The 25,081-nt window shown below is 43.1% G+C and overlaps 1 protein-coding gene across 8 annotated transcripts in view; it reads right to left on the bottom strand.

Moving 5' to 3' along the window:
- Window positions 1–25,081, bottom strand: part of LOC142767679 (uncharacterized) — a 203,104-nt gene that overhangs the window by 5,412 nt on the left and 172,611 nt on the right. Inside the window, exons 1-2 of one of the 8 annotated variants that reach the window (XM_075869849.1) lie at window positions 5,804–22,202; window positions 2,717–2,903 (exon numbers count right to left, since the gene is read on the bottom strand). The exons of the other annotated variants lie outside the window; for them this stretch is intronic. Coding sequence (XP_075725964.1) covers window positions 2,717–2,874 — 158 coding nt within the window. The 5' untranslated portion in view covers window positions 2,875–2,903; window positions 5,804–22,202. Of the gene's footprint in view, window positions 1–2,716; window positions 2,904–5,803; window positions 22,203–25,081 lie in introns of those variants that run through there. 8 annotated transcript variants of the gene reach the window in all.

Below are 25,081 nucleotides of genomic sequence, written 5' to 3'. Positions count from 1 at the left end.
CAGAATAATTTATTCTTCAAAACATATCTTACTTGTAACCACTACACGAGCTAACTCGTACACTGGCACATTCTGTTTGCCTCTTCAGATTATAAGGTACCTTTTTTACACCAGAAAATCTTCAAGAAGAATAGAAGTGTTGTAATTGTGAAGAAAGAAAAGTAGAAGGAAAAAAAGATATTGATTAATTTGTGGGGTTTAACGTCCCAAAACCACCATATGATTATGAGAGACGCCGTAGTGGAGGGCTCCGGAAATTTTGACCACCTGGGGTTCTTTAACGTGCACCCAAATCTGAGTACACGGGCCTACAACATTTCCGCCTCCATCGGAAATGCAGCCGCCACAGCCGGGATTCGAATCCGTGACCTGCGGGTCAGCAGCCGAGTACCTTAGCCACTAGACCACCGTGGCAGGGCAGGAAAAAAAAAGATAACCTGCCCTGTACAGGGACCGAGCCTGCGAACTTCGAATAACATGTCCGATGCTCTATCAACTAAACTACCATGGCGGCTATCCCTCTTCCATTTTGTACGGTATATATGTGCATTTATACAAGAAAGAGTCAGTCAGCGCTGCCTGTTACCACTATGGCGAGTGTGGGACACCTTTTTTTTTTGCCTACTGGCAATTACATTACGATTGCAATTACGTTACGATTACTTCCAATATCCCTATACTTCTTTGGGAGCATTATGCATCTGTCGGTTCTCAGAAAATCTGCTAGTCACAGGAGGAGGCAATAGTTCGCCCTCCCACCTAAATGCATGTACTTGAACACATGCACAACTGATCAAAAAAAAAACAAGTCACACACCGCTAAGATTACTGAGATTCACTGTTTCAGATTCATGAGTAAAGGAAAGAACTTTAAATTTAAGGGTTGGTTGTCTTTGTTGAACACATTATAATGAGAACTAGCAGAAAATGATGCCAAACAAACTATAGGGGATGTTATCAAAAGTAACTTTAACAAAATTGTGAAAAGAAAAGTGAACAAAAACGTAACTTGGCAACGTTTTTTGACAATTGCATTGACATCACTTTTTATAACAACCTTTTATGTTACTGGGTAATGTTGTCGGGTAATTCTCATTATTAGAGTGGTGAGTAGGCTGACAAAGAAAGTATATGGCATTGATACTTCTTTTGAACACCTAAAAGTTTGAGGAACTTAAAAGAGTGGAAGCTACTTTGAGTAGACCAGAATATTTAGTTGGAGCGAAAAAAAACGTACACACAATTTTACCAGGCTTTTTAACCTATTTTGAGTCATAAAAGTGTATGCTGCCAGTAATGTTAAGTACCATTACTTTTGTCACACTATGCACTGTAGCAGGTGTAGTTAGAGTGGCGATAGTGAAGGATTAATCAAGCACGCCACCAACTGCGTTCACATCAATGGTTGCGTATTTTAAAAATAAACCTGCTGTATAGTAAAAAAAATTTTAGAGCATTTATGATTTTATCCAAATCAAGTTAAACCGACTGGGTAAGCAAACCATTTGCATAAAATCAAAAGGCATAAAGTGATTCATGTATTATAACTATGTGAACAATTTCAGCAATGCAGGGCAAAGTGACAACAGTTCTATTAAAAACCCCTCTCATTATAACATGCATGAAAAGCACCACACCAGAATATTTTATAGTGCATGTAATATCGAGACTACTAGACTGTCTATTGACCTTTTAGAAGAAAGGTATCTCCTTCACATTCAAGGGGCAACCACTTAGCCTTTTCCTGAGCTCTTCTGTGAATATTTCCTGAATTTCAGATATCACAAGGATTGATTTAGAGTAAACAGATTTTGCTTACGCATTGAAACCTAGTTCTGTATGTAACTGCAATTATGGGTGCCAAACCATCTCCAATTAATTTTTAACATTTAACTTATTTTTTAACTGCAGCTACACAACGAGCTATGGGTGCCCAAAAAGTAGCTAGAAACAATACCTTTACCTCTTTGAGCCTTTTGGAAGTGTTCAGCTTCTCAGTGCTCACCTTACAACATTTTTTTTAAGTACGCGTTTGTATGCCCACTGCTCTTGCTCCTTGTACAGTGAGGAGGAGCACATGGCAAGAAGAGACAAGAAAGAAGCATAGCGAAAAAAAGCGAAATAAGCGAGGACCTCTTTTGTATCGTACAATGTGTGTAACATTACTATTGCGACAACATATAGACAAATTATCACGGCTATGTATCCATTGTAGAGTCATACACAGCTGCAACACCACGACTAAATTTCAACCTTGTGTTGGTTTAGGATCCCTTTATAGTGGCAAGCTAATGATATCTGCATTTGTTTGGCAAATACTAAGATGCAGTGAAATGTGATATGGTAATCTCATTTAGAATGCACGTCATGTGGCTTCATTGTATATGTGGCCACAAGTAACTCTGGTTGCAAAGCAATATGGCAGAGCCTAAACAGACGTCACCGACCACTCCAATCTGAACTTGCCTTTGCTACTTGCCCATTATCATCCCAGCAAAAAATGAATAATTGAATCTGCTACAGATAAGTGCTAGCTTATGCTAAGGACCAAGTATGAAGGGTGTTTTGTCATTATTGAGATCAGTTATTTGTTCAAGAACACTTGCTGTCAAACACAAATACATTGCTGTCAAAGCATCAAGACTCAAATATAAAGCAAAAAGAAGTGTCTCTTTAAAAATTACAGGCCACAAGGCAAGATAAATATTTGATATACTTGAGATGTAAGGCACGCACAAGAGGTGCTGCCATATTATACTTTTCCTTGTGTTGAAACCTGCTTGCTTTGTTCACCCAACACATCTGTAAAGATTCCGTGAAAACACCAAGGAGCTGATGCAGCAAGGTTGAACGCATGTCCAGGGATTCCACCATTCCTAAGCAGCCCTACAGCCACCACAGTCCTGCAACCATTTGTAAGATAAATATAGTTCTACCCAAAGTTCTTGGTTTACAGACACACATGCAAGACGCATAACCACTCTATAGAAAGTTTGCATGATAATGTGCTGGGTAGCAAAACGGATGCCAATATCAAGTATCCCGGCCTGCCGCTTCTTTCTTTCCGTTCTTAATTAATCAATCGATGGTTATTAAATGTTCCCCCAATGTGAAGTGTACTGGCAGTCCGGTGAAGAATTGCAATGTATTTAGAACACAGTCCAATTCATGGCAAGTAAGCATGCAATAGCGTTTTGTCAGCTCTTCGAGAAAAGAGCATGAAGTTTAGCTAAAACCCATGTTTTTTATAAACACCATTCAATTTGATATAAAAGTTGTGAGCATTATGTAAAGGAACACGGATTCATGTTTAATCAATGATTTCTTATAATGTACTGATATGAATGCAACTAACTGAATATGAAACGATAAATTTTGCTCGAGAATTTAGAGTTATGAACACTATCGCACTTGCCTGCTGCATCTTGTCCAAAACAGCGGCAAGATAGGCTTGTTTGTGTAGGTGAGTAGTAATGAGCAGTGCAAAGTAACAACAAAAAACACCAGTAACAACAGTATGGGGCAAGCACAGACTGCCAACTGTATAATTTATTACACAAAAGTTCGCCTGAATATCAGTCAGACAACTTGTGCAAATGAAGGTCCAGTTGGGCATGAACAAGTTACGAAATCAACAATGCCTGCTTTCACTAACAGGACCCTCATTCACATAAAGTATGCAGCGATAGGCCCCTACCGAGGTACGTCACAGCATGATGTCACTGGCACATGTAAAAGGTGTGGCTGGAAAAACACTCCCGCTGGTGGCTCAGCCCGGTACAGTCGTGCGGTGTTTGGGGCAAGTTTTAATTTTTCAAAGCTTACACTTCACGTTACAATGTCGACATTAGCTGTAGTATGTGTCAGCAAACATCCAGCTGTGTGGTAAACTGTGTGGTAAAATATTTGCCACGCTGTCTGTTTATCTTGAAGAAGTGAACACACGTGGTGGCCTGTGCGAGTTACAGCGGCATAGTCTTCAAAAATGTGCACTGTTGATTGCGGCATGTAGTGTGCATTGAAAGGTATTGATAATATCGGTTCAACTGAGAATACTGAGTGTGGTGTGTGCAGTGTCAATAACAATGTGTCTTGTTTGCGAAGACTAGCACTCATGGCAGGGACCGGTCGATGAAAAAACTAGATTCGACATTTTAGTCAAGGTAAATATGAACTTGACGTGACCATCTGCGAGTGGGTACATCTCGGTGTTTGTGCTGTGTGCAGAAAAAAATGCAAGGTCACCGGGCTGGAAGATACCATTTGCTGAAGCTGCATGTATGAATCGCCCCGACGAGTACGCAAGCTCAATAAAGGTATAACTCGTTTTATCGAAGGCCTCATATTTCTTCATGTAATAAGCAGAGAAGCAGAGATTCTTGTTTCACATATACTCAGTACCTTTACCGCTCGATATTCATGAAGAGACAATGCAAACAACAAGTTTGTGTGTTAGGTCCTAAGGGAGCAATGTAAATATGCAAATAAGTTGTAGGTGTCAGATGCAGCGATGTAACTGCACAAAAGAATACGTATATATTAGGCTACAGGTTTAGAATCGCATACATCTCAGTGGTCTATCAGGAACGTCACAAACAACTTCCTTGCCAACCAGCCCTTGAACAGAGGGAGGGAATGGCTGGCACGGTGCTCGAAGTGACGTCACACTAATTTGCAAACATAGAGAGGTTTCTTACTTAGGCAACATTTTGCACAATATATTTTTTAGATGCAAGACTGTACTCATCGACATTGATCATACTGATGTCTTTTGTTGTTACTTTGTGCTGTGAGTTACTAGGCAATTAGTCACCATGATCTTTAAAAGCTAATTTCAGTGTTCTCTCTCATATTGCTGACAACTGTGTTGTTGCATAAATTGGGCAAAAAAGCAACACAGAAAGGCTGTCACAATAAATACACCAACATGGGTATTCTCCTGCAAACAAAAGTCGGCACTGGTCCTGTCATTACCCGTCTTCCTTCTCTCTTTCCCTTGTTTGTGCTGAAACAGCCAAACACCTGATGAGTTAGATGAGAAATATTAACGCATCGAAACTATAAGTGCTTGCATCAGCAACTACACAACAGCGTGATAACCACACCCCTGCCACACAGCAGCGAAACATATTTTGAACATGCTGGCAGTGTATTATTTTATAAAAAGCAACTCTGGCAGATTACAAAATCTCACATTGTGCATGCAAGTTTTCTTCAAAGTCAGGCGTACAATGTAGGTGCTGGCCGGTACATTATTAGTTACAAGCAGAGGCGTCTTGCAGGTACACATGTAGATTGCACGAACACCTCTCTCTCTCTCTACACTAGGCACACACATTATATCTTTCAACAAGCACACGCCACTGTTTAGGGGCATAATAACGCTCTACCGTGAACGTATGCTAATCAACCCACTTAGGCGGTTGGCTAGGTGAATCGAGCCAAGTTACAAATTGTATCGCCCGCGAACGTATACAAAATGCTGCTTTGCATCAAATGGCACTGCAGGCTTCGTTTAATCAACAACGTAGCAAGCGCCGTGTGCGTCTTCCTCACTACATTGCACATATGAAAAAATCGATCACCATACACATGCATGTTGCTGCAGTTGTCTCGAATTAGCTCCAGTAAGGCCGCGCCAATGCGCCATGGCTCTGCTGGCGTTAGCGTTGTCAAAGCGAATGGGCAACCACACTCGCAAAGGCGCGTAAGGTTGCCGTTTCACGACGCCTTGTTCGAGTGCAGCAACACACACTTGCACTGAGTGGCATACTTGGTCTACATAAAAAAGTGTCCCCCTTACCTTTAGTTTCTTTCACACTGTCCTGAGGGAAGCGACCACAGGCGTCAGCCGTCACCTCGGAGTCCTTCGAGCGCCCGCCCAACCCGCCGATTCCTTGGACGACTCGCACTTGATCCGCACTCGGAAAACCGCGGGAATAGGGCGCAATCTTAGCACATCACACGAAGGAGGAACGGCGCTTCCTTGCGTAAATTTAACATTTTGTGCTCTCGTGTGTAGCAGCGCGAACACAGGAGAGAGCTACCCACGGAGACAAAGACAAACAACATGTGGCTTTAGATGTGAATGGATTTGGCTTGGATATCTGTGTGAGGAAAAAAAACAACTTTCGCTGCTATAAACTGAAAAAAAAATGTATGTTATCTAGCGAAATAACTTTAAAAGTGATAAGCGGTTATTCAAAAAACAAGTTACAACTTATGAATATTTTAGCAGGTTTTTGTTTTGTTTTTGTTCTAGCAGACGACAGCCTCCTACTGCTTCTACGACAGACGTAGTGCGGTTTCACGTTCGGTGCGTGTCGCCGACGCAAAGCTCTACAGTAGTGATATCAGAGTTATCAATTCTCAATGAATCATAGGATGGCTACAAAGCAGTAACATTTTGACATCGTGCAGTACGCAATCTTTCAAGGTATGACATTTCTTTGCTCTGAAGCAAATCGAAGCAAGCGGGCCAGCGCAATCAGCTGATGTCGCCACTACGCGAGGCATGGTCGTGCGCAATAGCGTCGCGCCCCGCGCTCGATTTGTCATCAAGCGATAGAGCTACTAAGTGGAATACAGCTAGATGCAAGGATTAATGGCGTATCACTCTAATTCCCTGTGGTGGCCGACTCAATCGCAAGAGAGCCCCGGAAAACAACCTTCAACTGCTCAAGCTTGTGTGTGGGTGTAAAAATACTTGTTTTCATCCGCGGCGGGGCAGCAATCTATAGTTGAAAGACATGCGAAAAGCATGTGACGTATATACAATCCCAAAACATATGCACACAACAATAAATACGATCGCATATCGTACATAAATATGCCAGCACATAGCGTGTAAAAAGCAAATTTATATACATAACTTAAACTCACGTGCTACCTTCAGTGCGAATAGCTTAGCAAGCTAACGCACTCAGTTGACGTACGCGAGCACAACTAAGTGGCGCAGGTTCGAGTCCCGCCAAGTTTAATTTTTTTTTGTTTTTTTTCAACGTTTTTATTGTACTGCTATCTTTTCTAATGCCTTAGGTTCTAAAACAAAATAAAAGAAATATTGCGATCAAGTACGTATGTGGGACTGTGTTTTTTGCGCAACAGTTATTAGTATTTTTATTTTCATTATTAATTTTTTTATTCATTTCATAATATAACAAAATTAAGGACTAAGGGGAACAATGGGTCTGCTTGATTGTGAAGGGACTCGAGAAGTGAGAAAACTCAAACCAAAAAATTTATTTGTGAAAAAACTGAGCATTTCACAGCCGGACCAGTTTTTTCAAGGGTAGGCCCTAGGTATGCGCGAGACTTGCTATATGACTCATCTCAAGCTGTGGCAGTTGAGGGAAGGCAATATCACTGAGAAGCAGTTCGAAAATATAATTTGGTTGACGTTTTTTGATTCCTCCAAAATAAGGGCTGCACAATTGTGATCGAGCCGAACCAAGAATTGCGGGCACGAAGTCATCAGACAGAAAATGAATAATGTTGATTGTTTGAAAAATTGCCCTTAATAAAAGGAAGAGTTATGGAGTGCTACCTAGCTTAACTCGCAGTAGCAATTTTATATATACATATAGATAGTTTAAAATGGACAATGTTGCACACACAGACATTGGTTAAATTTCTTTGCAGCACAGTTGAAGCATCTCTGTAGAACTGAAGCATCAAGAGAAGCTTATGCGTCCTCACTTTATTGCGCTTTACATAGCTTTTATGCGTCCATGCAGCCATGATATGATATATTTTAAAGCATTTGTTTAACCTATAATTTTCTTATTCATTAAAGCTGGCCCATAAGTTGTGTCTTATGTAGCACTACAATGGAAGCGTAATCTGCATGGTGGTCTGAAACAATGCTTTTGAAAATCTCCAAACGACCCAGCTCTATACACGACCATCCGTGCATCAGTGATAAGCACCATTATGTGTTTGTACATATCAGTTGTGCTTTCATACTTAATTATTTTTCTGACCACTCCCTCTGCCCCTACCTCGTTGTTGTCGTGAAGCTGTGGCAAGTTGTGTATAGCTGTATTTATATTGTAGGAGCACATATACTATCAATAAAAAATTATTTTAGGCTACTTGCAATTAGTTTTCATAGATTTTCATTTCTTTTGTCGGTGCTCAGGAGAACTAAGCTCATGGTCGATATTTTAAAATGACATTTCTCTTTGCCTGTGTAATGAGAACAATTTCATTAATATTGACAAGTTCATTCACATTGAATTTAGTTCTCATTATTATTGTTTCTACCAAAAAACGAGCCCTTGAAGTTATGCTTTTTTTGCTTGATTTGTTTTCGTGTGACAGCATGCAAGTAAAATGACAGTTATTGTCATTCCTTGTGAATGACACATTTTCCGTGTGACAGACTTTAGCACCTGGTCATCTGCAGAAGTTGTATTCATTCTGGAAAAGGGCGAACAGCGGTGACTGACAACACAGACTAGCCTGCGTTATTCTTTTGTACTATATATGTCACTGTGCATTCATTTATAACTTTATAGAGCTCGGATTTCCTGCTTAAAATGTGACAACAACTGTAGAGTTTCCACATTTTTGCAACAATCCACATGCCTTTCATACACTATTGCACATTTTCGTAAGCACCTTACAAAATCTGTATATTTCCGTAAGACCTTACATTCTGCATTTCCCTTATGAAAGCTTCTGTACACTCCATACACTTTCCTTATCCTTCCATATCTTCCATCATGAACTCTCCGTATGCTCCATAAGTTTCCTTATCTTTCCTTATCCTTCCATATACTCCATAAAAAGCTTTCCATATATGCCATACATTTTTCTTATCTTTCCGTATACTCCATAAAAAGCTTTCCGTATACGCCATACAATTTCCTTATCCTTCCTTATACTCCATAAGAAGCTTTCCGTAAATGCCATACAACTTCCGTATATTTCCATAAAACTCCATATTTTTTCCGTATGTAGCATAAGGAAATGTTACGGAGTCCATATATTTTCCGTAAGATTTCATACGGAACGTTTCAGTAGGGAAATCGCTTTCATCCGACTCTCTACCCCTCCTACTGCCACTTCTGTGGTTCCGTACCGACGGTTTACCACTCCACGTGGGAATGCTTTGCCCACAGGTTATTCCTCCCATTCCCAACCCCATCCCTTCCTCTTGGGAGTCTGCAGTACTGAACTTACGCCGGCAGGAACAGCAGCAGCTGGTCCAGCGGGCTCGCAGGGTCGCGCAAGGCAATGAAGCCCGTGACTGAGGGCCCCAACCAAAGAAAGCTGAGTGTGCATTTGTTAATAATAAAAGTTTATTCTCTCTCTCTCTTCTCGACAGCGTGTGTGGCGGCAGCACTTTCAAAGACGATAGTCTTTCTTGGGAACCTTCGACGCAAAAACTTTGATCTGTCGGTCTGTCTGTCTCTGTCTGTCTGTCTGTACATTTGTCTGTTTGTGCACCAAGACCGCAAACCGGGTACTTTAAACAGCACCAGCCGACACCCTGAACGGCCGAACCTTTCCGCAACGCCCACCAAGGTTGCTGAAGGATTAGCGTTCATACGTGTGCGATTGTCAAATGAAAAGCAATTATCGCACATATCTGAGGCACCACAACAACACGTATATATTCCGCATGTGCGTTTTTTACTATAAAAGGCATACATAAGTAATTCTAAGGACCGTGGCGCTTATCACGCTGCGCTGACCATGCAACGCTTGCGAGAAGAAGCGAGTGTTTTAAACGCTTTGCTAAGACGGCATGGTGGTGGCACCTACCTGTCACCTTGCGTTGTATACCTTATCCCCTCTGAGACGGGCGCGCACGCCTGTCTCAGGGCCACGCGCTTTGTTTTCTAAAAAAAACTGCCAGATGGCGCTTATGTCACACGTGTGACGTGACTCGATGCGCTCGTTCCCTTCCGTTGCACGCTCGAGGCACTCTAACGCAGCGCCTGCGGAATACCATTCACCGATTTTTTTCCGCAGATCTTCAAATAAATGTTTTGTTCGCTCTCTCCACACGCAAGATTATCGTCTTTTGACGACATTTGCAGATTACATTGAGATACGGGGCCATTTTTTTTCTGTGGATAGCGTTATTGCCTAAGACTTCAGGTTGATGCCGGCGCTGTGTTGACTTATGAAGTCCATCCCAAGTATCACATCTCTGGAGCAGTGCTGTAAATTTGATAGCTGGTGTGATAAGTCTGGTTATTGATGGTGACTCTTGCTGTGCAAACGCTGGCTGGTGTTATTAGAGGACCCCCACGGCCTGGATTTTAGGGCCTTGCCAAGAAGTCTTCACTTTCTTCAACTTGCATTAACAAAAAGAAACGGTTGTACTCTCGAGCGAAACCGACATCATTTAAGGACGACTGGAAGCATTACCGTGAACACGCGCAGACATGTAGAACGGAAATCGAAACAGCAAAAGACAAACTTTACAACTATGCTATCTCAAACATGTTAAAAGGCAACAGTAAAATGTTTTTGAAGGTTGTGAGTCCAAGTTACGACTCCAAGGCTATAATATAAATAGCGAATGACGGAAAACCCCTTTCTACGGCAGACGCCGCGACAGAATTCGGTAATATATTTAGCTCAGTGTTTACGGATGAAAGTTCATTGACACCTAACTTACCTGCTATTGCTTTAACTTCCTGCATGCAAGATGCCCTAATCACTCCGCGATGCATCGCAGCAGCCATGACCGCCTTCCTGCTAATTCTGCACGAGGTCCTGAAGAGATATGCCCGAAAATGCTTACGATGGTAAAGTTAGAAATATGTCCTTTGTTAAGTGCCGTTTTCCAACAGTCCCTCGATACTGGCTCTGTACCCGACGACTGTAAGCTAGCCCACGTAATCCCTATATTTAAATCTGGAGACCGTTTCAGCCCAACTAACTACAGGCCAAGCTCCCCATCTAGTATCGGCAGCAAAGTGCTTGAGCACATCGTTTCATCGGCAGTCATGAATTACTTGGCGGAAGACAATTGCCTTTTTGAGAACCAACATGGCTTCCTGCGTGGTCGATCTGGCGAGACACAACTATTTGAGTTAATTACAGACATTCATATTGCTTTGCATGACCGATGCCAGATCGATGCCGTTTTTCTAGATTAAAAAAAAGCATTCTCTAAAGTCACTCACGCCAGACTAATGAAAAAGCTTACCGTCCTTAACTTAAACACTCATGTTCTTAATTGGATATAAAAATTCGTAACTAACCGGTACCAATCTGTTGTAGTCAGCGACAAACACTCCCCTTGGCGCAAGTCAAATCGGGAGTGCCTCAAGGATCTGTTCTAGGGCCAATTCTGTTACTAAATTACAATGATGATATAGCTACTTCTATGACTTACACGGTAAGGTTATTCGCCGACGACTGCGTGACGACTACGCAGAATGGATGTCAAAGTTCTCACTGATCATATATAACAAAGCATTCAAAACTTGTGTGATCCTGGAGAAAAGGAAAATAGCCAACATTATTCCTATCAACAAATCTGGTGACCTTATGAGCACATCAAACTACTGGCCAATCTCGCTTACTTGTACGGCCGGAAAAATTCTTGAACATCTAATTCTGAAACACATTGTATCATTCGTAGAAAAAAACAACTTAATTGTCACGAATCAGCATGGCTTTCGGAAAGGACTGTCCACAACTACTCAACTGGTTGAAACAATCCACGACTTAGCACTTACAATGGAAAAATGTGGCCAAACGGATATATTTTAGATCTATTCAAAGCGTTTGACCGCGTTTCCCATCCTAAGTTGTTTCAGAAACTTACGCAATACCTCGAAGATAACAACATCAACAAGGGGATTAAAAGTTATCTTACAGGAAGGAGCCAGTATGTTCACTACAAAGACCACTTTTCGTATTAAGGCTATGTGCTCTTTGGTGTTCCACAAGGTGCCGTTCTAGCTCCTATGCTTTTTCTTCTTTTCATTAACGATTTGCACATCAATTGTAACGCAACAGTGAGAATGTTTGTAGATGACTGCATAATCTATAAGCCAATCAATTGCCACGAAGATCAGATGATTCTAAACAGAGCCCTTGCACATATAACACAGTGGTGTCAGACGTGGCAGATGATGCCTAACGCAGATGAAACAGTTTGTATGACAGTGAAAAATAAAAGAACGCCCATGAACTTCCACTAATATTTAGAAGGACAGATGTTGAGGAAAGTAGAAAAATATAAATATTTAGGCGTCATAATCTCGTCAGATCTCAAATAGGACAAGCAAGTAACATACCTTGTTAACAAAGCACTGACCGTTTTGTATTCATTGAAACGGTCGCTTAGATGCGCATCCGTAGATACTAAACGCCAAGCATACTTGTCTCTTGTTCGGTCAACACTGGAATATGCAATAATATGTTGGTTTCCCTTCCCTAAACATTACATAGGAACGTTGGAGGGTGTACAAAGAAAGGTATTTAGGTTTATCTTTAATAAGTATCGCCATCACGACTCTCCGACTGAACTATCAAAGCAAGCCGCATTATCCACTATACAAGGTCAAGCCAGACTGCTTCGCCTTAAGTTTCTTTTCCTTCTTCTTAATGGCAGCATGAAGATCAATGCGAACAACTATTTACTACACTAGGATACAACTAGTTCCCGAACTAAACATACCGAGCACTTAGTTGAGTACAGGTTTCACAACAACATTTTCAGGTATTCTTTTTTCCCGCAAGCAATTCCAGATTGGAATGGCCTAACAAACGATGCTATCAAGTGTACATCACTCGATGCTTTTATCTCTAAGATATGAGGCGATGCTTTATAGTTATTATCTCCAAGCAAGATTTTTTGCGTTACGCAATAATAATATGTTTAATTTTTCAGTATCTTTTTTACTGCCGGGAAATTGCGCTACTCATGAAATATGCTGTACTTGTGCCCTTTTTTATCGTTTGTCATTTTTGTAGCGATTGTATAATTTGTTGCCTAGTGCATATGTACTGTCTACTTGAATGGCACTGTCTAGTTGAACCTAACATATGTTAGTGCCTACTTAAACTGTGTTCTTTAGAAAATGTATCTCCATTCTAATATTCTGTCTATTACTGTCATCATTTAGTAGCCTTTGTATAGTTAATGTAGAGAACATATGCATTGTCTGATTCAACCTTACCTACGTACACGCCTACTTGAAGATACCCCTTTCCTGCAACAGCCTCAGATGTGAGGCTAGCAGTATCTTCCAATCAATAAATAAATAAATATAGAAAGGTGACTAACAGTAAAGATGCTAATAGTTTGCAGAATTATCTTAACATTTAGGTAAGTGGTGCCAGGACTGGCAGATGGAAGTCAACGCGAGCAATACAAAGACCCTTTCATTTACTACAAAACAGACACCAATAGCTAATCACTACACATTAAATGAGAAACAAGTTGAAGATGTATTCAATTTTAAGTATTTGGGAGTTAACATAACGAGTGACCAATCATGGAACCTACACCTTGACACTGTCACTAGAAACGCTTTTAAGACACATGAATTCATCAGACATAACTTACATTTCGCCAATTCTGATACTAAACTTTTAGCTTACAATACACTGGTCTGCTCTAAGCTTGACTATGCTTCCCAAATATGGAACGCTCACCAGGCTTACCTTATAAATAAAAGAGAGTCTCTTCAAAACAGAAGTGCCCGGTTCATAACAAAGAAATACGCTCGAACATCTAACATAAATGTAATTAAAAAGCCTATAAAGTTGTCGTCTCTGCAATCACGCTGACTGTTCCCCCTTCTGTCTCTTTTCCATAATCTCTACCATAACCATTGGCAACTGTCTGCGCTTATTGAGCCTGATCATAAAATATTTGCTCGTATTGACCATGAATTGAACTTAGAACCTTTACTTACCCGAACAAACCTGTTTTTCCATTCACTAATACTTCTTGCTGTTAATCAATGGAATCAACTTCCCAACGTTCCCAACGATATTGTCTGTATAGACAACCACGATGAATTTACTCACAGATTTAAGCTTCATCTGGGTGTTTGTGAATGACCTAGTATAACCGACCCATATGTACATGTGCTTATATACTGAATTTTTTTTCGAGCACGCTGTATGGCTCGCTTACTTGAATATGATCAGCATTGTTTAGCATATAAATGTGTAACCTCGCTTGTTCTTGTGTTAGGCCTTCCTTTTAGGTGTAGTTTTGCCTTTATAATTACTTTTCTGCAATTTTGTACAATATTTACACGTTATTGTTATTTACTTTTTCATACCTTTTAATACTTTATTGTTCGTGTTAATTTTTATGTATGTACACTATTACCCCCTATGTAATGGCCTCGGGCCTTTAGGGTACATGAATAAATAAACTTTATCGCGAAAGGCCCACTGACGATGGAATAGTCCGCCCCAGTGTCGACCCCTGCTCCACTGCTTCCATGCGGCGTCATCAGGTCTTCTTCGGACTGGGAAGTTTCAACTTCAGGGATCTGTTCGGCTTGTGGCGTGTTAACGTTTCGTGGTGTCATCGGCGGCGGCAGAGGGCCTTCAGTAATTTGTCGTTCAGCAGCCGTAACTCCATCGGTTGCTGCCCTTAGTTTTCCGATTATGGGCTCACTGAACCACCCCTGTTGGGGCTGCTGTGCTGCTGTCATTGGTGAGGAGACTTGCAAGGTCCCGGTGATGGTGAACGGGAGTAACGTCGAGGTGACCATTCTGTGGTGGTCAGGTAGCCAGCGATGTCTCGTGGTCGTTCGCCACACTGCGCGGGCGGTGCTTTGACGGTGAAGCCTCGTATGCCTATTTGGCAGTACTGGCAGTGGCGGTATGTGTGGTGAGCTTCTCCGCAGTGGTAGTAGAGTAGGCGGTTCGCAGGAGTGCACCAAACGTCGGTCTTCTTCGGTGCGTAGCGCTGGAAGGCAGGTGGGTGGTATGTCGTTGGTGGTGGTGGCAGCGGTGTCTGTCGACAAAACTACGATTGTGCGGCCTCTTGACGTGTACGTGGGGGAGAAGCCTAGCGTCTGGCTGCAGCCGCCTAGTTCATGGCTTGGGGTTGCGGCGGCGTTGACTCCGCCATGGGCAGCGATTGCTGAATTTCTTCTCTGATGACGTCTACGATTGACTAAACTTGACGCTGGCATGATGAAAACATTCAGCAACGTTTTTCGCGCACTACGGCTCAAACGGTTTTACGTAGAACGTCGGAGCAGCGTGGCTACATCTCTGCAGAGCCTGGCGTCGAGCGGCGATTGAATCGACATGTTCACACTTCAGGGGTGTTCTCGATAGTCGTCACTTCTGAGACAAATTCTTGGACGCTGTCAGAGAGTTCCCCATTAGTTTCGCAAAAAGTTCCTGCTTAAGTCCTCGCATGAAGAGGCGAGCTTTCTTGTCCTCGGGTATTTCGGGGTCGTCTGGACGGAAGAGTTTGGTTGCCTCTTCCGTGAAGAGCGCCACATTTTCAATTAGCAGCTGCATGCGGGTTTCGAGGAGGGCTTCAGCCGTCTTTTTGCGGACCATACTCGCAAAAGTGGCAATGAACCTGGCCCGAAAAACCTCCCACGTTGTCAGGTGTCGCTCTTGATTCTCGAACCAAGTTCGAGCAGCGTCTTTTAAAGTAAAAAAGACAAGCTGAAGCTCGTTGTAATCGGTCTAGGTGTTGAAGACAGCGACTCGGTGGAACCCCTCAAGCCACCTTTCCGGGTATTCGAGCGGACCACCGCTGAATGCACTCCAGACAGTCAGTTAGGGTGCACTCCATGTGGGTTCACTCCGCAGTTCTTCATACTGTTCTTCATAAGATTAAAGATGGATTACAGTTCTTCATAAGATTAAAGAAAAAAATTGGCCCCGTACCTTCATGTTCTCCAAATGTCATCGAAAAACTATAGTCTTGCGAGTGGAGATCATGAACAAGACATTTATTTGATGTTCTGCGCAAGAAAATCGGTGAATTATATTCTGAAGGCGCTGCGTTAGAGCACCTCGAGCGTGCAGCGGAGGCGAAAGAGCGCATCAAGTCACGTCACACGTGAGCCATAAGCGCCATCTGGCAGTTGTCCTAGGAAACAAAGTGCGTGTTTCTGAGATGGTTGTGCACGCCTATCTCAGAGGTGATAAGGTGTAGAACGCAAGGGGATGATAGGTGCCGCCCCCGTCTAGTCTTAGCAAAGCGTTGAAAACACTCCCCGTTCTGTGCAAGCGTTGCATATTCAGCGCAGTGTGATAAGCATTACGGTCCTAAAAGTTACTTATGTATGCCTTTTCTAGTGACAGCGGAACATGCAGAATATATACGCGTTGTTATGGTGCCCAAGACATCCGCAATAATTGCTTTTTAATTAACAACTGCACAAGCATGAACGTTCAACCTTGAGCAACATAGGTTGGCGCTGCGGATGGGGTCGGCCGTTTCAAGCATCCGATGCCGTTAAGAGTGGATAAACAGACAAATTTACAGACAGAGAGAGCAGAAATTTTGCGTCGAAGGTCCCCAAGAAAGACTATCGTCTTTAAAACACAAGCGTATAATACAAGCGTTTAACAGCGGGGAAAAAACCAGCCACCTTCGAATTCTGAACTGAGCACACTAACCGCTGCGCCACGCCGACAGGACAACGTGGAAGTTAAAGCGGTAGTTAACTCAGCAATTCACTGTTCAACTTAAGTTCTGTTTGTTGTTTAGTCGGGAGGGACGGGACCTGTATCTGCTAAAATTTGCACATTTGATAAACACGAACAACTGCTGCCTGTAACGATTGCCACTGCGATACTGGCAGCAGCGCTATGTTTTTGTTAGAATTTACAACCGCAAGGAAAAAAACAACAACTCAGTGGACTAAGGAGCAGGTACAATTTATCGGCGGTTACTGCCAAGTTAATTATCAATTTCTCACTCCTTACAAAGAGCGATATCAGTTCAGTCTTCATGATTCGTCTATGCTCATTCGATAGATACGCCCACACAATTGATTCTGAAGTTTTTCGCGCAACGCAGAGCGCAGTCGTGCCAGCGCACCGCTGTTGCTCTGTCGTTGGAAACAACTACATAACGGCTTGGCCAAAACGATTGCAGTGCGCCAGAAATAATATTCTATCATATTAGTTCAGTAAGCATACAAATTGACGTGTCTATGTTCTCGCATGAGAGCCAGTGAAGTGCCGGCGAGTGCGACCGGTGGCTATCGGTGAGGGGAGGCGTACCTTTTGTGGAAGTGCCGCAAGCGCGTCGCATTGCTGTTTGTCGCTTCTTGAGCGGACATCGTCCACGATAAAAAAGGCTTCATTTAGGTTAAATGATGCCGCAGCTGTGCTGTATAGTCATTTTTACTGGTCAAAATTGTGTATTCTCAAACGCAGAAGCGCCAAAAACACTTGTACGGGCTCGCTCGGTAGAAACTTGGTAGCAATCATGGTGGTAGAACAGAGGGGTAAAAATCTAATTCGCTGGGGCTCATCTCGACGCATGTCGAAAGTGAAAGTTTATGCATATTCGCACGTTCTTTGTTACCTAAAGGTACGGCTCAAGCAATATAGTGTGCAATAATTAATAGAGTTGCGTTTCTAGCGTGGCGACATCGAGGAACCGCTGTGTTCTGCTCTAACATTGAAAAGGGCGATTGCGAACTGGAACCCATTTATTCGTCGACAACTGCGCGCCGATGTAAAACATTTAATGTCAAGTTCAAAGTGACAATTCTAGTCTTCTAAACGTCACAGCAAAGAAACACATCGCGGATGTTGTACTGTTGTAAGTACGTGCGCGAAATGTAAACATATTCCCGGCCGCATAATCTATGCACGACAAAAAATGAAGCGTTGTAGGCACCACAAGAATAAAAAAACAAACGTACTCGAAAGCGTAATGAGCAGCGTTGGTTTCTTTTGACCGTAAACATAGATTTTTGCGCATTCAAGAAAAAAACACAACGAATAAGTGATTTCGCATACGATTCTGTAGTTTTCATGATGCCACCATCATCCACCAAGCTTCCACCATGCCACTGTCATCCACCTTGCTCACCAAGCCTTCCACCAAACACGTTTTGCCTCGCAACCATGAACCGGCATTTTCCATCGTCACCACTATTGGCTCGCCACCGCCACCACCATCTGCCACCATTTTTTCCAGTCTAGCCGTCATCAGCCGGCATTTTCCACCGTAAACCCCATTGGCTCGCCACCACCACCACCATCTTACCATCATTTTTTCCACTTTCGCCGTCATCGGCCATTATAACCACTACAGTTTCCACCATATCCACTAATACTTCCACCATATCCACTACTTATTCCACCGTATCCACCGACAATTCCTGCATCCATCAACCCAGGATTTTCAACACGGATATTTTCGTAATCCATTCACGTCTCGTAATACCAAATTTGGTTTAAATGACGCTAGTGAAACGGCCGCCACCGCATCATGAGCGTGGCGTGTAGTAATGTTTTTATATGACACGGATCGCATGGTTATCATGTTTGCACTAGTCACATACCTTCGTCATCCATTCACGTACTGTAATAACGAATTTGGCAAATGTGACGCTTTCGAAACGGCCGCGAGCACGGCATGAGCGTGGCATATAGTCATGGCGTTACATGACACTCATTTCATGATTTTCATGTTAGGTCGGTCACTTGTGTTCACCATACAATCATGACATGCTATAGAAGTTTTTCAACATGCCATATGAACAAAACCACCGCAAAAGCTGCAGGTCCAGAAATGCAAATCATGACATTCATCACATACATATCATGAGTTTCATGTTACGATTAGACAAATATGCACTTCATACAGACATGTTATGCCATACCAAGTTTGGTATTGATAACATGATAGAAATGGCCAGTAGAGCTAGAAGTCGTAGGTGGCTAGATAGATAGACAGATAGATAGATAGATAGATAGATAGATAGATAGATAGATAGATAGATAGATAGATAGATAGATAGATAGATAGATAGATAGATAGATTGTCACCCAATAAATTACCAAGAAGTCTATAAGACTCTATTGATTAGATACACCATTAACATCGCTTTCCTGGAAGAAGCACGACTTCCTGTTTTTTTGCTGTAAACAGTTGTTACTATACTTGAATAAAAAATAGTCAACCCCCCGGAAATGTGCCAGCGTTAGTAGCGTACTTGCAAGGTTCGCAATTAGGCATTAACAAGTTAACATGGAAACGCTTCATTCCCGAGTCAAGTGCCGTATTCAAGTGGATATAAATCTGATAGAAGTTAGCCGATCCGGTGCATTGCATGATCGAAGTGTCTAAGCCTAACGATGCTAACACCGAGGCTGTAAACAGACTTGGTTCCTCCAGAAACATGCCTCTCAATCACTAAGAGTAGAATTCGAAGGCATTGAAGTTGAGGTGGTGCGAAAGACGAATTTGAAAAAGGACCATTGTATAAGCTCCGTCTTGAACCTATATTTCAAGAAATGAAGCAAGTCACGTAAGGCAAGTAATGTGATGAGTGCGAGTATCGCCCTCACATTGAGATCTATGAGATCATTCATGCAGTTTGTGAATTTAGTGGTTCTGTGAACTACACTACAGTTCCACTGCTGCGAGGTAAGGAATACAGATTCAATGAAAAAAGCCAACATTGATTACATTACAACGAAATAACTTGAGTAATCACATATTGAGTTTCGGACAACACGAACAGAAAGTACAAAAATTAGGGGTCCCTGAGGCTTCGCCTTTAGGAGTGCAACTCCACCGCAATATCCTGTTCCTAGTGCGCACTTCAAACACTCAGTGCGCGAAACCTTTTCAAAATAGCTGTGCACCCACTGCGTGGCCCTAAAGAAATAGGCGCCGTAGGGTGTTTGCCTTTTGTAGTGAGGTACTGGCTTTCCCCATGGAGGCATTATGATAATCACACATTCTGACGCCACGTGTGCTGCCTAATGTACTGTGTCTATCTCTCTCTCCTTTCTATTTTTCATCTCCCCCATCCCCTTCTAGGCGCAGCGTAGCAAACCGGCTGCCTGTAGACTGGTTAACGTCCCTGTCGTTTTTTTTTCCTGACGCCCGTTGGCAATGAACGCTTGTACCAGGCACTATTACTGCAATATTTCATATTGGATTGTAAAGCATGTGTACTAGACGCGTGTGTTTATGAAGCACGAAAGCTACTATCACTGCGTTTCTAAGCCAAGCAAGTTCTTCTCACACTTTCTATAAGCAGAGTTGTGGCTGTGTGGTAGAACTTACACTCAGACGACCTGGGTTCGATGCACACTTTGAACAAAATAATCTGCGTTTGGGCCGCATTCCGCTCCAGACTATTTATCATTTATTTTATTTGCATTGTTCTCGATTTTTGTTACCACAACCACTCGGACTCTGGCAGCGCCGCCGTCGGTAGCACACGGGCTGATGCCCATTTTAGGATTGTGACTGTTGAAAATTGTGTAGAACACGAGGAGCGACGCTTTAATTATCGGGTAATTAGATCACGGTTAGCAAAAAGAAGAGTTGAACGGTTGGTCCTCGCCATAAGGACAGCGGCTTGCAGTTTTCTCCCCAACATTTTGTTGTCGTGATGCCTGGGAGAAAGGGCCTTTAGCGATGAGACAGAGCAGATTTCCTGACTCCTCGACCTCATCTATAGCCTGGAGGATTTTAAAGCTGACGTCACGCCAAGCTTGAGAACGAGGCCTAACCACCACCTTGACCTGGGAGCACGCTTCCGACTGGAACTAAGACCACTAGGAGCCCCCACGTACTGACGTGAGTGCAGGCATCGTATGGAGGTTCACGAGATGAGAGTCCTCAAGTCTACCACGGCTCCGTCATGACCCACCCTTCACAACGACGGCCCTTTATTCGCAAGGCAGTCGATGGAAGTCCGCTACGTACATCTTAATGGTGCAGCCACGTGACTGCAGGAATCTTCTGGAGGCTAACATGAAGGGAGTCTACTTCGGCTGCGTCCTCACTCTTCCTTCATGACGATGGCCTGAAGGTCGAAGGGCAAGGCAGTATATAGATGTCGAGTACGTACACCTTGAAAGTTCATCCACCCCTATTAAAAATCCTAGATTGGTGTATGCTGGTATCTTTGGTGAATATGGTGGAAATAATACTGGATATGGTGAAAATGAATGTGGAATGGTGGAAGCTGTAGTGGTCATAGTGGCTGATGACGGGGAGAGTGGACGAAAATGGTGGCGGACGGTGGTGGTGGTGGTGGTGGTAGTGGCGAACAACTGGTGGTGTCAGCAGAAAATGACAAAATGCCGGCTGTTGATGGCGAAAGTGGGCAAAAATGGTGCCAGATGGTGGTGATGGTGGCGAGTCATTGGTGGCAACAGTGGAAAATGCTGGCTGATGGTGGCAATTCGAAACGTGTTTGGTGGATGGCATGGTTAACAAGCTAGATGATGGTGGCATGATGGAAGATTGGTATATGATTGTGGCATGATGAAAAAGCAGATGGCATTATTTGAAATCACCTAATTATTAGTAGCCCTTCACTCTGGAATGTGCAGAGATATACGTTTACGGTCAAAAGAAACCAAAGTGCTCATTACCCTTTCTAGCAGGTTCTTTTTTCTTTTTTTTTCTGTGGTGTTAACAACGCTTCAATTTTGTCGAGCGTAGCATATGGCCGTCAATGTTTACATTTCGTACATCTATACATCACTTTGACATGCCCGATGTGGTGCGTTGTTCTGATGTTTAGAAGAATTGAGGTGTCGCTGTGAACAGCGACAGTAAATGTGTCACATCGCTGTGGAGTTGTCGATAAATAAATTACCTCCAGTTTCGTTTGACCCCTTTCGATGACCAGAATACAGCGGTAACCTAAAGTCACCACGCTAGAAACACTACTCAGGCAATTTTTGCAGACCCGATTACTTGATCCGTACTTTTATGCTAACAAAGTGCGTGCAACGCTAAAATGTATAAACGGATACCTTCTACATACGCCGGGTCGAGTCCAACAGAGTTCGACTATCTCCCTTCTGTTCTACCACCATGACTTCCAACATAGGTTAGGCTTACCGACCATGCACGTACATGTGTTATCGGCACTTCTGGGTTTGAGAATACACAATTTCGACGAGTAAGAACTACAATAGAGCACCACCGTGGCCTAATTTATTCTAAATAAAGCATTTTTATAGTTTACAGTGCCTGCGCATAAAGCGACAAACAACGATGTGACGTGGTGTCAACACTTCCTGCAAACTTACGCCTCCCGTCATCGGCAACCACTGGTCGCACTCTCTGGTACTTCTCTGGCTTTTATGCGAGAACACAGACTTGTTCATTCGTATCCTTACTGAACCAATATGAATGCATATTGTTTCCTGTGCACTACATTCGTTTTGACGAAGCTGTTATGTAGTTGTTGCTAACATTAGAGCTACAGCAGTGCGCTGGCGTCACTGCATTGTACGTTGCGCGAAAAAAATCGCATTACTCAATCACTTGTGTGGACGTATCTATCAAATGAGCCTATAGGAGTCGTAAAGCCTCAGCAGATTTCGCCCTTTAGGTCGAGAAAGAAATGGGTAATAAATTTGACAGTAATGATTGATCGATATGTGGTGTTTAACGTCCCAAGACCACCTTATGTATATGAGAGACGCCGCAGTGGAGGTCTCCGGAAATTTCGACCACTTGCGGTTCATTAACATGCACCTAAATCTGAGCACCCGGGCCTACAACATTTCCGCCTTCATCGGAAATGCAGCCGCTGCAGCCGAGATTCGATCCCGCGACCTGCGGGTCAGCAGCCGAGTACCTTAGCCACTAGTTTACCGCGGCGGGGTTAAACTTGACAGTAACTGCCAGTAAACTATACCTGCTCCTCAGTCCACTTGGATTTTTTTCTCGCGGTTGTGAATCGCAAGACATACATAGCGCTCTTGCCATTATCACAATTGAAATCGTTCGACGCAGCAGTTCTTTGTGTTTAATGAATGTGCCAGTTTTAGTAGCAGGTGCAGATCCCGCCTGACTGGTGTGTGCAACAAACAAAACTAAAGCTGAATAGTCAGTTCGAGTGTTCACTGGCGAATTAACTGCTAACTCATACAAGTCGGTATGGCGCAGTGGTTAGCATGGTCAGTTAAAGCTCCGAAGGTTGTACGCTCAAATACTCGTCACCACGTTTTTCTACTGGGGCTTTATGCATCGTTTTCTATCCCAAGTTTCTTTTCTTTTTATTTTTTATTGGCAGCTCGTCACGGTGGTTCTGACGCTGTTTCACGCTTCAGCATTGCCGGCACTCTAGGATCAACCATTCACAAGTTTACACCATGTGCCACCAATATTTTCAGCCCCCAAATCCACCAAAATGGTGAATGGTGGAATCCACCATCCCTATGGTGATCATTGTTTCAATAGAGACGCGAGTGCAGGCATCGTATGGAGGCATCGTATGGAGGCTCTCAATCACTAAGAGTAGAATTCGAAGGATTTGAAGTTGAGGTGGTGCGAAAGGCGATTTTAAAAAAGGACCATTGTATAAGGTCCGTCTTGAGCCTATATTCCAAGAAATGAAGCAAGTCACGTAAGCCAAGTAATGTGATGAGTGCGAGTATCGCCCTCACACTGAGATTTATGAGATCATTCATGCAGTTCGTAGATTTAGTGGTTCTGTGAACTACACTACAGTTCCACTGCTGCGGGGTAAGAAATGCAGATTCCATGAAAAAAGCCAGCATTGATTGCACTTCAACGAAATAACTTGAGTAATCACATAATGAGTTTCGGACACCGCGAGCAGAAAGTACAAAAATTAGGGGTCCCTAAAGCTTCGCCTTTACGAGTCTCCACCGCAATATCTTGTTCCTAGTGCGCACTTCAAACACTCAGTGCGCGAAACCTTTTCGAAATCACTTTGCACCCACTACGTAGCCTTAAGGAAATAGGCGCCGTAGCGTGTTTGCCTTTTGTAGTGGGGTACCAGCTTTCACCACGGCGGCATTATGATAGTCACACAATCTGACGCCCACATGTGCTGCCTGTTGTACTGTGTCCTTTTCTCTCTCCTCTCTATTTTTCCTTTCCCCCATCCCCCTTCTAGGCGCAGGGTAGCAAACCGGCTGCCTGTAGACTGGTTAACCTCCCTATCGTTTTTTTTCCTGACGCCCGTTGGCAATGGACGCTTGTACCAGGCACTATTACTGCAATATTTCATATTGGATTGTAAAGCATGTGTACTAGACGCGTGTGTTTATGAAGCACGAAAGCTACTATCACTGCGTTTCTAAGCCAAGCAAGTTCTTCTCACTGTTTTTATAAGCAGAGTTGTGGCTGTGTGGTAGAACATACACTCAGACGACCTGGGTTTGATGCACACTCTGAACAAAATAATCTGTGTTTGGGCCGCATTCCGCTCCAGACTTTTTATGATTTATTTTATTTGCATTGTTCTCGATTTTTCGGTCACGCATAAGATGATGATTTTTTGCACACAACCAACGACGCCCACTACGACGCAGGGTTTTTTTGCGGAACGAGCTCTTTTATTTTATCGCGTTATTAGGACGTGGGAGAACCAATAAAGGCTAACAGTATACAGGCTGTTGTCTTGTTTAAAGCTGTGACGGTGGCCAAGAGAAAAATTACACCATCTGACACTAAAGAGAACCTTGTGGGTATGCGAAGCAGCGCCGGTGTTGGCTTGTGTTTCCATTGATGATGGATTGGTATGTAGGGTTTAACGTCCCAAAACTACCATATAATTATGAGAGACGCCCTAGTGGAGGATTCCGGAATTTACAACCACCTGGGGCTCTTTAATTGGCGCTCAAATCTGAGCACATGGGCCTACAGCATTTTCGCCTTCATCGAAATGCATCTGCCGCAGTAGGGATTTGATCCCACAACCTTCGGGTCAGCGGCCGAGTAACTTAGCCATGGCGGAGCACTTGTGTTTTAATTCGCATGTCCCCATCTATGTTTCTCTTGTGCGCGGAGTTGTGTTAATCACCTATGTGTGTATTACAAAGCGCGTGCCACAAAGTGAACACCCAGCTGAGCTAGGAGAGTGCAACGGTGCGAGCGTGCGCAGCTATATATAGGAGCACACAGCTGTGACGCAGA

The sequence above is a fragment of the Rhipicephalus microplus genome, chromosome 7, assembly GCF_043290135.1.
Source record: "Rhipicephalus microplus isolate Deutch F79 chromosome 7, USDA_Rmic, whole genome shotgun sequence".
In the NCBI taxonomy this organism is placed as follows: Eukaryota; Metazoa; Arthropoda; class Arachnida; order Ixodida; family Ixodidae; genus Rhipicephalus; species Rhipicephalus microplus.
Note: the sequence above shows the minus strand (reverse complement) of the source record. Positions and strands in the feature narration are given on the sequence as shown.